The sequence below is a fragment of the Pistacia vera genome, unplaced genomic scaffold (assembly GCF_008641045.1).
Source record: "Pistacia vera cultivar Batoury unplaced genomic scaffold, PisVer_v2 Contig133, whole genome shotgun sequence".
In the NCBI taxonomy this organism is placed as follows: Eukaryota; Viridiplantae; Streptophyta; class Magnoliopsida; order Sapindales; family Anacardiaceae; genus Pistacia; species Pistacia vera.
Genome location: NW_022195391.1, coordinates 1 through 16925, shown reverse-complemented (window position 1 = coordinate 16925; position 16925 = coordinate 1). Strand labels below are relative to the sequence as shown.

General features: G+C 35.3%; 2 protein-coding genes across 2 annotated transcripts; one reads left to right on the top strand and one right to left on the bottom strand.

Annotated features, from left to right (window-relative positions):
• Positions 1-2008: 2008 nt before the first annotated feature.
• Positions 2009-4060, bottom strand: LOC116122348 (GDSL esterase/lipase At5g37690-like). The gene is made up of 6 exons (XM_031408213.1): positions 3797-4060; positions 3577-3704; positions 3350-3476; positions 3151-3263; positions 2803-3052; positions 2009-2704 (listed from the first exon to the last, which is right to left on the bottom strand). The coding sequence occupies exons 1-6, from the start codon at positions 4035-4037 to the stop codon at positions 2496-2498; spliced, it is 1068 nt and encodes a 355-aa protein (XP_031264073.1). The 5' UTR covers positions 4038-4060; the 3' UTR covers positions 2009-2495.
• A 9066-nt stretch (positions 4061-13126) lies between these two features.
• On the top strand, positions 13127-16636 carry LOC116122256. Its single transcript, XM_031408140.1, has 5 exons — positions 13127-13960; positions 14171-14229; positions 14328-14456; positions 15500-15635; positions 16022-16636. Exons 1-5 carry the CDS (start codon positions 13262-13264, stop codon positions 16355-16357), a joined length of 1359 nt encoding a protein of 452 aa, XP_031264000.1. The 5' UTR covers positions 13127-13261; the 3' UTR covers positions 16358-16636.
• The last annotated feature ends 289 nt before the right edge of the window (positions 16637-16925 follow it).

Below are 16925 nucleotides of genomic sequence, written 5' to 3'. Positions count from 1 at the left end.
GAAGACTTAATAAACACAACTTGGTGCGGAACACGCTAGCCATTGTATGAACACGTCAACTTTTTTCCCTGTAACCTGAAAACGAAATCAACAAAATCAACGAATGCACATTTTATGCCAATCGATCTGCAGAAGTGACGCACCGAATCAATGACTCTACCAAAGAAATAATAAACACAAATCCTCATTTCCTTGAAAACAAACATAACAAAATGTAATCGATCTTCATGTTAACATTGTTAAGGAACAATTATCCATTCGTATAAAAACTGGTACCTAAAAACGGAAGCTTCAAAAGTTAATTAATCTTCATATTAAAATTATCAAGGAACACACTTACCTTTCGGAAGGAATAACACAATTAATCATTCAAATAAATTGACTGAACAAAAACAATCATTCAATCTAACAATAACCGTTAAAATAGTTGGGAGACATACTTACAGTTTCGCATTAAAATAGTTAGAAAAGATACTTACAGTTCAAAAGAACAAATCAAAATAACAACTCGTCTGACAGTGTCAATTAGACATCTTGCCTTTATTCTATGTCAATTCATGAATCTTTGACTTGTAAACAACAACAAAAACATAAATAAATAAAAAATCATCGATAAAAAAACACATGAAGAACAAATATATTATTTTCACAAACTAAAATGACCTATAAACAATTAACAAAAGACTAGACGTATTGTTGACACCAACTAACAAATTGTGATGATATAGAACTGAACATACGCCCCTTTTATAACCCCTTATATAGACCTTCCGAATACCAACGCAATTAAATACGAATTCAATAAAAAAAGTTTTCCAATTTCAATACAATATAATTATAGATAGCAATCCTAGACAAATGTCATTAAACCACAATTAGTAATAGCAATCCAATACATCTGTATACTTATTATTAATGCACATCTTTAGAATGTCAATATAATGCACCTGTATTATTACAAATCCCATTTTTTTAATTAATAATTATAGATTGAGCAATAAATATCAATCCAACGTGTCAAAATAGAACAATTTGATTAGCTTGTTAATCCAATGTATCAAAATGGAGCAATTCTAAAGCTTCTAAAATGTGTCATACGGCGATCAGCCCACATGAGTATTCAGCTATATATATATATATAAGGAAGTAACTAAATGGAATATTATCAATGTGTGTATACCAATAAATGATTTTATACTAATCTTCCATATAAATCTATATATATTTTTGCAATAATTCAATGTTTATAATATCTTCAAATTGAAGAAATTATAAACATTGAAATATAACAAATTGTTAAGTATAATAGACTTTATACCATATGATATATACCGTCATATTTCATATCTTTAAAAATCTAAACGGATTGCTTTACCTTAAATTTGATGATTATAATATTATAAATACTAGTAGCCACACCTCGCCGAAATCTTATATCATAATACAATATCAATTATCAAAGGAAACGATTGTATGGCTGATTATTGTAAAGGTGAATGTATGGAGAAATTCGGATTATCTGCTAAAGAGCAATGCATTTCTGACTTGGACTGTCCATGTACTTACCCTTGTTAATTCCTTCTAATTTTTATATTTAAGGTTTTAGACATGCTTATCACCTTAAAGTTATCTATTGATCATTTTTATTGGTTAACGTTGTACATGAATTTCCTATTGTCAGATTTGTGCCAACTATCTATAAATTGTTCTAAGATCAAGTGACCAGGATCACCCACATGTCACTCCCACAACGGATGACTTAACTAATAAGTTCATCAGTCCCTAAATATGATTTGGATAGTAAAGTTGTATTTTAAAACTTTTTAGGTGGGAAAGTGTTATTAGGCCATACTTTGGATGGGAAAAAGTCGTTAACTCTAACTAATAATATTATTCATTTGACATATAGCCTAGATGACGTGGTGGTTTCTTCATACTTAAAGTAACATGTATAATTATATATTCAATAGAAGAACAAAAACCCCTTAAAGAAATATTCGAAGTAGGGTTTTTTCAGCTTAAGAGTGTACACAATAGAACAACTCCTTTGAATTTCAATTCTATTATAAGGTACACTTTAGGCTTGCTCAACAATAACGCTTTCTTTGATACAGAACTCTAATAACAATTATTCCATATATTTTTTTTTAAGTATGGAAAAATCTATGTATAACTGATTGTACATGCCGTTTAAAGAGCATTTCTCAAAAAAGTATAGATATATGCATAGGATAAAGCTATTTATATAAACTCTATGTATAAAAAGAGTTTGTACAAAGTGACGTGGTATATCATGTGAGTGTCAAGTGACATGAGGTTCCATATAACATTAATTTAATATTAATTTTTGTGTATCCTAATGTCATATAACATGCTTTGTGATATATCATATCAATTTGTATAAACTCTCTTTATATAAGAGTTTGTGCAAATAGCATTATCCATATGCATAACCCTCTTTTATGGTTTTATCTTTTGAAAATTGGGATTTGATTTCAATGGGGCTCCGGAGCAGGCGCGGGAGCGCTAGAAAATAAGCTGGAGAAGAGCTTGTCAGCAAGCACTTGATTCGCGGCATCAGAAGGATGAAAGGCATCCCAAAACACATAATCTCTCCGATTTTTGCACAATTTTGAATTGGGCAGACATAAACCGCCCACGCTTGTGTCCACATTGCAGCATGAAGTATTGGAAATCTTAAAACCTACACAAAAATATCAAACAAAATTGCCCATTAAAAACTAGACCAAATTTTGCTTTTCTTCTTCGAGATGGTTGATTAAAGAAATCTGAAAAAATTACCATAAACAGTGGGCCTCTCGATTAAATCTAAGACATCGGGGTAAGTATCTGCAAACGAGAATTTTGCACCGGGGAGGCGTCCATTTAGAGAGGCTATAACTTTTATGGCTTTGGAGTTGAATTCCTGCACATATTCATTCACTCGCTTCAAGCATTGGCCTGTCTTTGATTTCACTCTCTGAGATGGAATGCAGCCGAGAGGGCCTAATCCATGCATGATCAATTTTCGTGCCCCCAGTTCGTACAGCCTCTGTATAATCACACAACGAATCCAATCATATGGAAGTTATATATAATATCAGATATATTTTGGTTAAAGGAGAAGAGGGTTGGAGCGAAAATTTTCACCGAAAGTTGGCGGTCTAACTTTGATGCTAAGAGCTCGACAAATTCATCGTGTGTGTATTGTTGGCCATCTGGCAAGAAGGGCTGCAAGTAATTGTTGACATAGTCATTACTTCCTGCAAATACACCACCATATTATTATGTTAATTCATGCTCATTTAATTATTTTCCACTTTTAGAAGATAATGTGAGTACGGAGTACCCATTCCAACGAAGAACATCGCCTCATTGCAGAGTTTGTTTGCAGCCACGTCTCCTATTTTAGCTCTGATTGATTCCTTGGTGTTTTTGAAGTAATTTATCTGATCATCAAACGTCAACCTCTGAATCTGCAATAACCAAGTAATAAATTAGGTGAAATTAATGTTAATATATAGTGCTCTATCAATGAATAATTCCTTAGAAAAAGAGGTATCAGGTATGTATTACGAAATATGATCCGGTATCATTGAGAATTCCTGCTCCACCGGATGCATAATTAACCCCTTTGAGCAACGCAGCATCATTTTTTGCCAAAGAAAGATATGGTGGGGGTGATGCTATACCAAGTTTTTCAGCTGCAGCAAACACAAACATTTCAAATTGAGCAGAATGATGATATAGAACTCCCCTTTTAACTTTATTTTAAAAAAAAAAAAAAACAGAATACATATTATGTCGCCGATAGTCCTTCCGTTGGAGAATCTTCCAGTAGCCTGTCTTCCGGAAAAATCAATGCCATACCATGGATAATCCGACCTCGCCAGAGAGTATTGCAGATGATTATTGTTACCAACTTCTGTCAATGAGTCCCCAAACACAAAGGTGACTAGTGATGTACCAGAAGCAATATTTACTAACATACTTGGGAAAATGAGTAAGAAGGCAAAAAGCAGTCTTTGCATTGCCATGATTTTCTAATTGGTTTCTCTTAACTGCTTGTTATTGTTGAATGGTGACATTGTAGGAAGGATTTATATATAGTGTCATTAAGGGGTGTTCATGGGATTTTTGGTCTTGCCCATTTCTCCAAGTTTTCACATATTAGGTGATTAATTTCAAAACCACCGGGATTAAATGGAGCAGGGGTCTCATTTGGTTACATGCAATTTGTGCGGTGGGTAGTGGTTTCTGGCCAGCAGTTGGCCAACTGAGCTCATCAAGTCAGCGAAGTTTGTTTTGTTGGTTTTTGTTGGGGCTTGGTGTAACAATGCCGTTGTTAATAATTTGTGACACGGGAGTAAAAGTTCAAGCCAAATTAGAGGCAGGATTGTCTTTTCAAAAAAGAAAAGGCACGTTTTTCTTTATTCAACATCTGCTTTTTGGTTAGTTAAATTGTAGTTAAGACTGTTAAGTCCGCTAATTAAGGAAAGTAGGATGCTTGCAGTAATTAACTACCTCAAATTTTTTAATATCTTTTACTCTGTATTGTAGTAGTGCAGTAAAAGAATATTTGCTCTTGTTCGGTGGAATCGGTTAGACATCAACTAATCAAGCATGGGAATATACTATATAAATAAATTATTGTTAGGTATGTCAGTGTTCAGCAATATTAGAGTTATCGACCCTTCAACAATAAGGGGTCATGCAGATGCATTCGGGAGTCTTCTGCATATATAAGTTTATTATTCTCTTGTATGAGTGATAACAAATCATAGGACAAATACATTTATTATAACGAGAGATGTGAGACAGTATTTTAATAATATTAATTATATTAGACATAGTATGTTAATCAGGTGAATCAGAGTAAATTGCTCGTATTTTTTCTTTCTCTTTACTGTTTTGATATCTGTGTGATTTTACTTGTTTGATTTCGTATAACTCTAGATTGTTTCAAACAAGGGCCTTAATTTACAAAGTGATGTGTTGAATATACAAAACAAAACAAGGCGTTAGAGGCAATGGGTTTCAGCACGTTGAGCCTCCGACGTTCAATTAGTCCGGACTGATTTATCTTCTTTTTTTTTTTTTCTGTCATTTCTCAGTAAAATATCAAGGATCAAGTATTGGCGCGTGTGCGTGTGTTTTTTTCATTAACTTTTGCAAAAAACGACAAAGAGAGAGTAAAATAAAAATACGTTTATTAATGCTAATTGTGTCTAATAATCTCTAACTTTGTGAAGATCTACCTTCTTATAGGATGAAAATGTGATGGATAAGTGGCAGCTGGATAAGCCCTTGTGCTAGTTGTCCGTCGTGCAGGGCCTCGGCAAGCTGGTGGAAGTCGCCTTTGGTTTTTCAAACATAACCTTATTAATAGTACAATTTACTTGCACAGTGACCCATTCTACTCAGATAATGACTCCAAATGATGAAATTTAGCCTTAGAAGGAACAATGTACAAATTTTCATTTTCCATTACTTAATCTGATATGGGAAGACAATAAATTTGAGTTAATTAGTCTAACGCAGCATGATCTTCCGGTGAGACTAGCCATCATAATTAAGTACTTTGACAGCCTGGGAGTCAAAACAAATAAATTCATTTTATTAGTTTGTTTTCTTAAATTTTATATTTGTAGTATAATTTTGTTTAAAAAATATATAAATGCTATGATATGTTATATAGAAATGGAAAAAAATCTAGAATACAATGGGATATTATCACCAGTTAGTGATAATGCTGACATGTTACCACTACGTTACAAACCATTAACAAATTGACATGTGCTAAATTCATTTAAAATCAAATATAAAACTGAGGGCTAAACAAAAGTACAACATAAATATAAGGTTTAAATTAAAATGAAGCATAGGATATGTTTTTGTTTTTGAATTGTTTTTCATTAAAAGTTTTCACTTTTTTATTGGACTTATGTTTGTTAAGCAAGAAAAAAAGTTAATCCTAATATGGGGAAGGTTTGAAGAAAGATAAAGACAGAGAAGAGGAAAAATGCTTAAACTTTTAGTGGAGAATAATTATTTATAAGACCACACACAGTCACACATAAAATGACATTATTTATAATAGTGTGAAGATACTTGGACTTCTATTTTCAAGGCACTATTAACCAAAACACCTAAAACTTGGACTTACATAACTCCACTTTCATCATTCACATGTCACTAAAATAGTAATAGTAAAATAATTATAACTCCACTAAAACATGACTCCAATAAATTAGATTGATTCATTTAAAATAGTAAGGAAGAATGTTGGTAGAATCGGGATTAATGCCAACATCCTCCCTTAATCCAGATTCTAAGGAGTAATCATTCCAAGTAACTGCTTCATCTTAGCAAAAGCTCCATGCTTCAACGACTTGGTGAAGATGTCAGCAAGCTGGTTTTGAGACTTGTAGTACTCCAACTCAATCACCTTTTCTTCAACTTGTTGTCTCAGGATATGAAAGCGGGTGCTGACGTGCTTGCTTCTTCCATGTGTAATTGGATTTTTTGCCAAACTGATTGCAGAGGTATCATCAACAAAGATCTTCATAGGTCCTTCAATTGAACAATGAATTTGACTCAACAAATTGCATAACCAAGCTGCTTGACATGCACTTGAAGCGGCAGCAACATACTCTGCTTCACAGATTGAAAGAGCAACAATTGATTGTTTCTTAGAGGACCATGAATAAGCAGTACTCCCCTATTTGAAACAATAACCAAAAGTGCTTTTACGATCATTTAAGTCTCCACCCCAGTCACTATCTGAGTAGTCGACAAGAACGCAATTGTTAGATGAAGAGTAGAATAAACCATGATCAAAAGTGCCCTTTATGTACCACATAATTCTCTTGGCAACTTCCATATGAGATTGGCAAGGAAATTCCATAAATTTGCTAATTAAACCAACTCCATAAGATATGTTAGGCCTTATACATGTCAAATATCTTAAACTTCCAACAATTTGCTTGAACAAGGTGGAATCAACTTGAGCTTCATTATCTTCTTTGGATAGTTTAGGTCCAACCTCCACGAGAGTTCTCACAAGATTGCAGTCATGCATACGGAGCCCCTTTAAAAGTTTGGTAACATACCTCTTTTGGCAAATGAAAATCTCATCTTCCTTTTGAATAACTTCTATACCAAGAAAATATGACATTAAGACAAGATCTGTCATTTCAAACTCATGCATCATAGACTTCTTAAAATCTTCAATCATTTTAAAATTATTACCTGTAAAGATTAAATCATCAACATAAAGACAAAGTAGTATAGCATCAACAAAATCAGTAATCTTCACGTATAAAGCATGCTCGGAATGACATTTTTGGAATCCAACCTTATGGAAGAAGGAATCAATACACTTGTTCCATGCTCTTGGTGTTTGCTTTAGACCGTATAAAGCTTTGTTTAATCTAAACACTTTTTCTTCTCTCCCGTTCTTTATAAAACTTGGTGGTTGTTTAACAAACACTTCTTCTTCCAGGGGACCATTAAGAAAGGCTGACTTTACATCCATTTGATGGATCTTCCAATGTTTATGCACTGCCAAAGCAATTATGAGCCTAATAGTTTCAATTTGAGCAACTGGAGAGAATACCTCTTGATAGTCATGACTAGCTTATTGCTCAAATCCCTTTTGCCACTAGTCTTGCTTTGTACTTGTCCACCTCACCATTTGCTTTCATCTTTGTCTTGAAAATCCACTTCACATCGATAGCTTTGTGACCAGGTGGAATGTTAGTAAGCTGCCATGTGTTATTCCTTTCAATTGCCTTCAATTCTTCATTCATGGCCTTCACCCGTTTGAAGTCTTGAATTGCTTCCTCAAATGTCATAGGTTCACAATCTGCAAATAGAGCAAGATGCACGAAATCCCCATCATCATTAATGGCATTATCAGATGCTATCTAAAAATCTCTTAAAGTAATTGGTTGTTGGCGTTGTCTCCTTGGTCTTCCAGTTTCTATAAGACTTGGCGTTGTAGGATTTTCTTGGGCATTAATTGGTAAGGCTTCTTCATTTGTGGTAGGAGCAGCAACTTCAAGGACTCCTTCTTCAAGAATAAGATGTCTCGAGAAGTCATTTTGTGCAACAACATCCCATTTCCAAGCTTCATTTTCGGCAAAAGTGACATCTCTACTTACAATCACCTTTTTTGTCACAAGATTGAATAGCTTGTATCCTCCATATGTGTAACCAACAAAAATAGTCTTCTCTCCTTGATCATCTAGTTTTTTCCTTGTCTTTGCTGGAACATGAACATAGGCAATGGAGCCAAATATCTTAAGATGCTTTACATTTGGTTTGAAACCATTCCACGCTTCTACAGGGGTGAAATCTTGGACACTCCTTGTTGGAGATCTGTTGAGCAAGTATGTGGAACATGAAACTGCTTCTGCCCAAAGTGAGTTGGGCATTTGTTTGGCTTTAAGCATGCTCCTCGTCATATCCATGATAGTCCTATTCTTTCGTTCAGCAACTTCATTGTGTTGTGGAGTGTAAGAAATGTAACTACATGCTCTATTCCCTATTCTTCACAATACTCATTAAACTCATTGGAAATAAATTAACCCCCACCATCAATTTGTAAAACTTTGATGAAGTAACCACTTTGCCTTTCAACATGTGCCTTGAATTTCTTAAAATAGCCAAAAACTTCAAATTTCCGTTGCAGAAAGTAGACCCAAATTTTCCTTGTAAAATCATCAATAAAAGTAAGAAAATACCTATTGTTACCATTTAACATAACAGTCATTCGGCCACACACATCAAAATGAATGAGCTCCAATGGCTGTAATTCACACTGATTTTTTCCTGTTAGAAAAGGCAATCTACTATGTTTCCCAAGAGTGCAAGCCTCACACGGTTGTTCAAGATAATGTATTGCAAAAGCATGGTAGAATGTTAGGATCCCACATTGGAAAGGAAAGAGATGGACATGTGGGTTATAAGGGCTTGGGCACCCTCCCTTGGCAAGTCGATTTTCCAAAGGGATGCAGCTTTGTCTCAAACTAAAGAGTTTGAGACATACGACGCTGTTTAGCGACTTTGTCTCGGACTGAAGAGTACGAGATGTGCAACGCTGTTTTATGAAGTTGTTAAACGTTGGACCTGTTTTTTGTAGATGCAAGTTTGGCCATCGGGGTCGTTAGCTCGAGGTCACTTACTGAGGTTGTCAGCTCAAGGTCGTCAGCTCGAGGTCGCTTACTGAGGTCGTCAGCTCAGGGTCGTCAGCTCGAGGTCATTAAGTTGATTGGTTGAGGTCTCTAGCTCAAGGTCATTAGGTCGAGGTTGCTAGCTTGAAGTCGTCAACTCGAGCTCGCTAGCTCAAGGACATCAGCTTAAAGTCACTAGCTCAAGTTTGTCAGCTCGAGGCCACTAGCTCAAGGTCGTTAGCTCAAGGTAGCAGAAAATTGAACAAGATCTACCGAAAAATTTGAAGAGCTTTGTGGGGGCCTCCTTCTAGTGCCAAAATGTTGTTACGATTTCTCACACCAACAAGAAATACTCGAGACTTCAAGGGAGTTCGCACAAGGGTCTATTAGGGACCTAGAAATATGTTGTTGAACTAATGAGCAATAATAACAATAATGTGAATAAATAAATAAAAGGAGTAGACCAAAGGAATTTTTAAAGTGGTTCAGAAGCAAGGTGCAAATCCTACGTCCACTGTTATGTTATTGATATGTTTACAAAAGCTATTTGCTCTCAAGTGAGGCAATTGGCCTTAGGTATTGAGGAAATTAGATTCTAGATCCCTTCTTTGAGGTGAGAGACCCCTATTTATACTATTACATAGACGAACTTGCTCATGAAGCAACCTTTTCATGGCATGACATGCAGCCTATCAAACCGCCTTTCCAAGAGCCTTAATGACGAAGTAGCCCCTCATGAGATGACACGCAACCTGGATGATAGCTCAGCTTTAAACCTTACTGTTGAAGCAACCTATGGTAGTCTTACAAATGAAGTTATCCTTTTACAGTGAGACATGCGGCTTGGACAGTTGCATAGTCATAGAACACATGGTGAGAACTCATGCTCCAATTACATAGTCATGGGACACGTAATTTACCACATAACTGAGGGCAAACTCAGAAAAATAGCATTTGTTGGTTAGGATATAGGGTTGAGAGAGTTGGTCGATTTTGTATCCTCAATTTTTTGCTAAATTAATTGATTTCCCTTTTTTTTTTTTTTTCAGATTTAATTTGCCTTTGTTTTCCTATATTCCTGACCTGGGACACATGCGCTGATCTGATTAATTAGAACTATAAAGTTTGTGCTCCTATTGCACGTCAATAAAGATCCGATAGTAACCTTAACCGATGACTTGATGTATTTGCATGTTTGTTGATACCCTCCTGCAATTTTGTATCTGCGACATACAGACAACCAAAGTCTGCATATATGCAGTTGTCTCTCTAATTTGTTCCCAGAGAAAAGAAGATTCCATTCCCATTCCCATCTTAAATACTTTTTTTTCTTTTTTAATTTGTCCGATTTATACATAAATAAAACATCGCTTTAATATGCGGCATTTACTGTAAAAGAAGCCATCCCAAAAGAAGCTACTTTTCATGATACTTGGATTCTATGCCCATTAATAAAAATTAAAGGTGAATTTTTCTTTTTTTTTTTATTTAATTGACAACTAGAAGCTCCCGTATACTGTGGGGAATAGCTGGTAATACAATATCTAATACTTTTAATACAATAATCAAATCAACTTTCCAAGGTGAGAAAGAGAAAACACGCAGAAATGTTATAAAATCTTATTCCCAGAACTTAATTAATAAATAGCAGTCGATATATATTGAATTGAACAAGAAGAGCAAGGCCAAGGGAATGTTCTTGGTATATCGTTTTCTATTTTCTCACGTCTACAGTAACTTTGGAACTAAGACACTTTAAAAGCAATCTTTATTGACATCTATTATTAATTTGATGAAATTTGAGGGAAACTCCATTTATCAATATCACTCAGAAACAGAAACCACTGAAATTAGCTTCTGTAAACTCATTTATAATATCGAACATATTATATTGTATAACATTACCTGTAATTGAAACCGTCCTAATTATGCTGGCCTCCAAAAATAATGGTATTTCATTAATTATTAATGAATTGCTTATCACTTTCACGAGCCCACAACAAGAAGGGAAATGGCAGTTTAGAAGGTTCTCAAATCTCATGCAGTTTCCAGCATCATCCAGGCTGTCTGCTTAACTTTTTGGACACCCCTGAGCTTTAGTGAATTATCTAAGTTTTAGAATAGAATATTTAAACCCTTATAATTTTGTGAAAAAGTAACTATTTAATATTTTGATCATGTTACAAATATCATATTGTTGATGCGTGATTTTGACACCAACTAATCGACACGTGCGTAACGTTGGTTGGCCAAGAGACACACGTGAGTATGGATAAAGTGTGCAGTAAATGTAGTAGTGAGAGCTTTTTAAAGTGGTTCGGATACTAAGGTAGCAAGTCCTACGTCCACTGATAATTGTATTAATATTGTGGGTCAGATCGCAACAACAGACTGACTTACAAATGACTAGTGAAAAGTAAATGCAAAGATACAAGAGAGAGAGGGATAGCTAATTCAGAGTGTAAAATGGCTTAATCCCCTCAATGAAGCGGTCTTCTCCTTTTTATAATGAGATGAGTGCAAGTAATCATCATTAAATCTGTGGGTTGGTATGAATGTCAGGACAAAATCCAGCTTTATGTCATATTGCCCACCTTCCAAACTGATTTCACGCGATTTGGAGCAGGGAATGGACACGTGGGATCTCCACAGCGTCTGGCAGGTCTAGCGCGCGCTTACCGTTCTGACAGGAGCAGATCACACTCCATCACGTGATTTCCCACGTCAGCCCTTGATTTCCCAGATATAACACATATATTAGCTTCTTTTAACCACTACTCGGTAGCTTGATGGTAAAAGAGCAAAAAAATGTTTCATGAGCTCTTGAGTTTGACTCCTTACAGGTGTTAATAAGGGTGACCACTAAAGATCTTACTTGGTCGTCAACTTTAGGATCTTAAGGGATTAGTTGAGATTCACATAAGTTAACTCAGACATCCTCGATCACCAAAAAAAAAAAAAAAAAAAAGATATTAGCTTTTTTTTATTGTAGGAAAAAAAAAAGACAAAATAAGGGTATCAATATTTTGTATCCGAATTAAACTTTGCACAAAATGTTTGTCAATTATAAGGGTGTAAATGTTTCATTCCAAACCTTGGAGGGATGTCCGTTTAAAAACATCCTTGTCTTAGTGTGCAATCTATTGGTTTTGTGTTTTTGGTCGATTTGTCCATCACATGTTTAATTATCCCTTTCTTTGAGCCCATATCATGCATTTTGATACTTATCAATTAATGTTTTGCTGGCACACTGTTTCCTTTGGATTATTATATTTTCTCTGAATTTGATTTCAACTTCCACTATTATTCAACCATCTTGGTAATAGAGATTCAATCCCCTTAATTTTTTTTTTTTTTTTTTTTTTTTGAGGTTATAATTTATAAGCTCAAAAAAAATTATAAACAAATAATTTAACATAATTTTAGAGTTTATAAACTAATTTGACCAGTTTATAAGTTTAGACATACACTAGTATGAAACACTTTATTTTAAATTTAATTTGTAAACAATTATAAAATCTTCAGAGCATTCATATAGTTAAGGATTACGACATTTGGCATATTGGTATTGGTGAGATTGAGACTGATTTTCGGAGAACTTGCTAATTACAAGAAAAAAAAAAGACATTTTTAAATAATTAAATAAAACTGTGCTCGTTTATAGTATGTAGTAAAAATAAACAAAAATACTTTCAGAAAATAAAACTATATATTATATTTTCTAAATAAGCAAATTTTGAGTTAAAATCCATTTAAAAACATACCCTCAATTACTCACATGCATAACAGACTCATAACAATATATATTTAACTAATTAATTAATATTTATAATAATGAATAACGCAAAACTTAGACAACTCAGAAGTTGTATCACCATCAAAATTTTCACCAGTTTCCACTGTCCACAAATTGTCCGGAAATGGAAATCTGACAAAATCCCATTAAAACGAAAAAAAAAGAAGCAAAGATTCTCAGTTTCACAACCCACTCAAGCAATCAAAATCAAAAGCTCCATTACATGAGCTATTAGCTCAATCTTCCTCGTCTTCTTCACTCTTCTCCTTCTCCAATCACCGTACAACAAATGTCAGTTTTATGCGGAGCCGAATGCGTTTTCATCGTGGGTTTCGGCCGCTGGCTCTGGAAACGCTGCACCTACGTGGGTTCCGACGATAGCGCCTCCTGGTCCACCGCTACTCCCGACGAGTTCGAGACCGTGCCACGTGTCTGCCAACTCATCTTAGCCGTCTACGAGACCGACCTCCGCCACCCACAATTCCCTCCCCCCGGTGGCTACAAACTCAACCCGGACTGGGTCATCAAGCGCGTGACTTACGAGCACACCCTCGGCCGCGCGCCTCCTTACCTCATCTACGTCGATCACAACAACCGCGAAATAATCTTGGCCATTCGCGGCCTTAATTTGGTTAAAGAAAGTGATTACAAAACGCTGTTGGATAATAGATTGGGGAGACAGATGTTTGACGGAGGGTATGTGCATCACGGGCTGTTGAAGTCAGCGGAATGGTTGTTGAATCAAGAGAGTGAGACTTTGAAAAGGCTGTGGATCGAGAATGGGAGTGAGTATGATTTGATTTTTGCTGGGCATTCCTTGGGTTCGGGTGTGGCGGCGTTGGCTACTATTGTGGTGGTCAACCATAGAGATAAGCTGGGTGGGATTCCGAGGAGTAAGATTAAGTGTTACGCGGTGGCGCCGGCAAGGTGTATGTCCCTGAATTTGGCTGTTAAGTATGCTGATGTTATCAATTCTATTATTTTGCAGGTATGGAGTTTGATCATTGTTTGATTTTGCTTATTGATGGAATTTAGTTTGTTTTAAGGTTCATAAAATTTAGTTGTGGATAACTTGGGATTAAAGAAAAAGTAAAAAAACGTTTTTCATACTATTTATGATTTTAGTGGTGATTGCTTAAGGTGGTCTTTATATGATTGATGGGAACACCTTTAACATGATGTTATCAAATTTTGACAGGATGATTTCTTGCCAAGAACAGCTACTCCTTTGGAAGATATTTTTAAGTCAATATTCTGGTCAGTATTCTTGTTATATCTTTTTTTCTTGTTCCTTTTATTTCATTTTGTGGATTATTATTATGATTTCTTAAACCGGGGCTTGATGCTTTGGGCAGTTTGCCTTGTTTATTATTTTTGGTGTGCTTGAGGGACACCTTCATACCAGAGGGTAGAAAACTTAGAGATCCTAGAAGACTTTATGCGCCAGGTCGGATGTATCATATTGTAGAGAGAAAATTTTGCAGGTAACAGCACATTCAGATTATGAACTTGTATTGCCCATAATGCATTATCATCTTAACTATTGTTTAGAATTGCCAAATGTTCTACTGCTCTGTGAATAAATGCTATTTGTATTGCCCATAAATACTATTTGTGTGAAATAGCCTCACAAGCTGAGACTAATAATGTTGTTATAGTTTGAAAAATAGATTGGACCGATCATTGCATGCCGAATTTGCATCTCATGCATATGCCTTGCTTTATTTTACTTTTGCCCCCCATCACATGCATCGGTTTTTTCCCCATCATTATAAGTTTCTATGAATCTGTAACTCCACTATCCCTTTGTTACTATGACCACTATCCCTTTGTTACTATGACCATTTTTGTTTCATTCTAGGTTAAAGGAAATTGGACTTGCATCAATTGTGCTCCTAGGTAGGAGATTTACTCTATACAACATTACTCAAGAATTGTAATGCCATGACTTTCTCATGGTTTATTGATTTTGCAGTCATCTTGTCACTGATCATTGTTCAAAAGAATGTATTAAGATTAGTAATAGGTGCATGGGTCTGATCCTTTGAAATTAGAAATTAAGAACAATAGTGATTAATGTCCGCAAGAAAATCAATTTGGTACTTCAAAATTTTATTTCTGTTTGAAGCAGAAGGAAAGTAAATTAAACTAAAAAGCCGTTGCAATAGCCACCACATCTGTTTTCATCATATTGCTGACATTATTGGAAATACATGCCAACTTAAAAGATCAGCAACATTTGTGAAGCTCATATGGTTGTGATTGTCCTAAATAGTTCACGTTTAGTAACTTTTGTATTTTTTGTATCATGCAAGAAAGGACATTTGTGAAGATGGAAAACATTGTTTTATAACTTTTGCATCATGCAAAAAAAGCTTCCTATTATGGTTTCATGGGTTATATTTCATTTATTTTCTCCTTTGATTTATGTCAACTAATTGTTTCCTGAACCATTTCTCAATTTCCATCTGCAAGGACAATGTATGGTTGTGATTGTCCTAAATTAAGCTCCCTGTCATAAATGCAGATGTGGGAGGTTTCCTCCAGAAGTGAGAACAGCTATTCCTGTGGATGGGAGATTTGAACATATTGTTTTATCTTGTAATGCCACATCCGATCACGGGATTGTTTGGATAGAAAGGGAAGCAGAGAAAGCTTTACAAGTAAGCTTCCTTTTCCCCTTGGGTTAATATTTATGGGCTTTTTCTTCATTATCACTTATGGTCTATACAATCAGGTTACGTTTTCTGTGCATAACTAGATGTGTCCACATTCAATTTGTCAAAAGTATATACAACTTTTTCCGCTTAGTAGGATATTCAATTCTAAAGTTTCAAGACCCAGGAAGGGTTAGTTCAAACTTGAGGTCCTTTTAACTATGATAAGTGTGTTGATAGACACTCATATTCTGCATTGAGAATTCTATCCCTGTCTAACAGTGATTGCTTCTCTAGGAGAAAACTGATGTTAGAGCATAAGAAACTTATTTTGAGCAAATCTTTTTTCTGTTATCTAAATCACTGACAGTTAATAGTGTTACTAATTACAGAGAATGAGGGAAAGCAGCCCTGAAACCATCACAACTCCTCCAAAAGTACAGAAACTGGAAAGGCTGCAGAGCATTAAAAAAGAACACAAAGATGCATTGGAAAGAGCTGTTAGTTTGAATATACCCCATGCTGTAACCGATCCAGAGGAGCCTCAAAAAAATGAGGCAGAGTCTTCCCAAGGTGAGCACCAAGATGCCTCAAACACTAAATCAAAGTCCAGTAGTGGTAATTGGGATCACTTGGTTGAGAAGCTTTTCAAGAAGAGTGAAACAGGACAACTAATTTTAAACAAAGATTTGAATGCTTCTAAAGATGTGGATGCTTCTAAGGCGTAGTTAAGCTTTTTCTCTTCTTATTGTTCTCTGAATATATGGTTTAGGTTTGAGGGAATATTTGATCCTGGCTGCTGGCTTTTTGGCTTGTTAGAATTTCTGTACATTTTTTTTTCCATGTAAAAACAATTATTGGATGGTTTACGACCCCGGATTTGCCATTCAAAATCAAGGGGAGCATCCAATTACAGTATACAGAAAAGGTGTTAAGAGCTGAGTCGTCAGTCTTGGTCTAATTCATTCTCTCTAAACAGTGAATAAAACTGCTGCTTCTTTGCAAATTCCCATAAATTCCTTTGGAAAAATTGGATGGTGTTGTTCACATTGATTTGATGTCAAAAAGGCAATTTAATTGAGTTATTATTATTACTTGGCAACCAAGAATGGAACATCGGCATCCATTTCTAACTTTGTCACACTCAATGTTTTAAAACCCAGCCGGTTTAACCAGGACTCGGGACCTTCATCGGATCGAGTAACTTAATTAAACTGTTCATAGCAAACTCTAGAGAGGAGAACAATGATTGGCGAGCAAGCGGTGGTGGGGATGTAGGGGGTTTTGGAAAGAAAG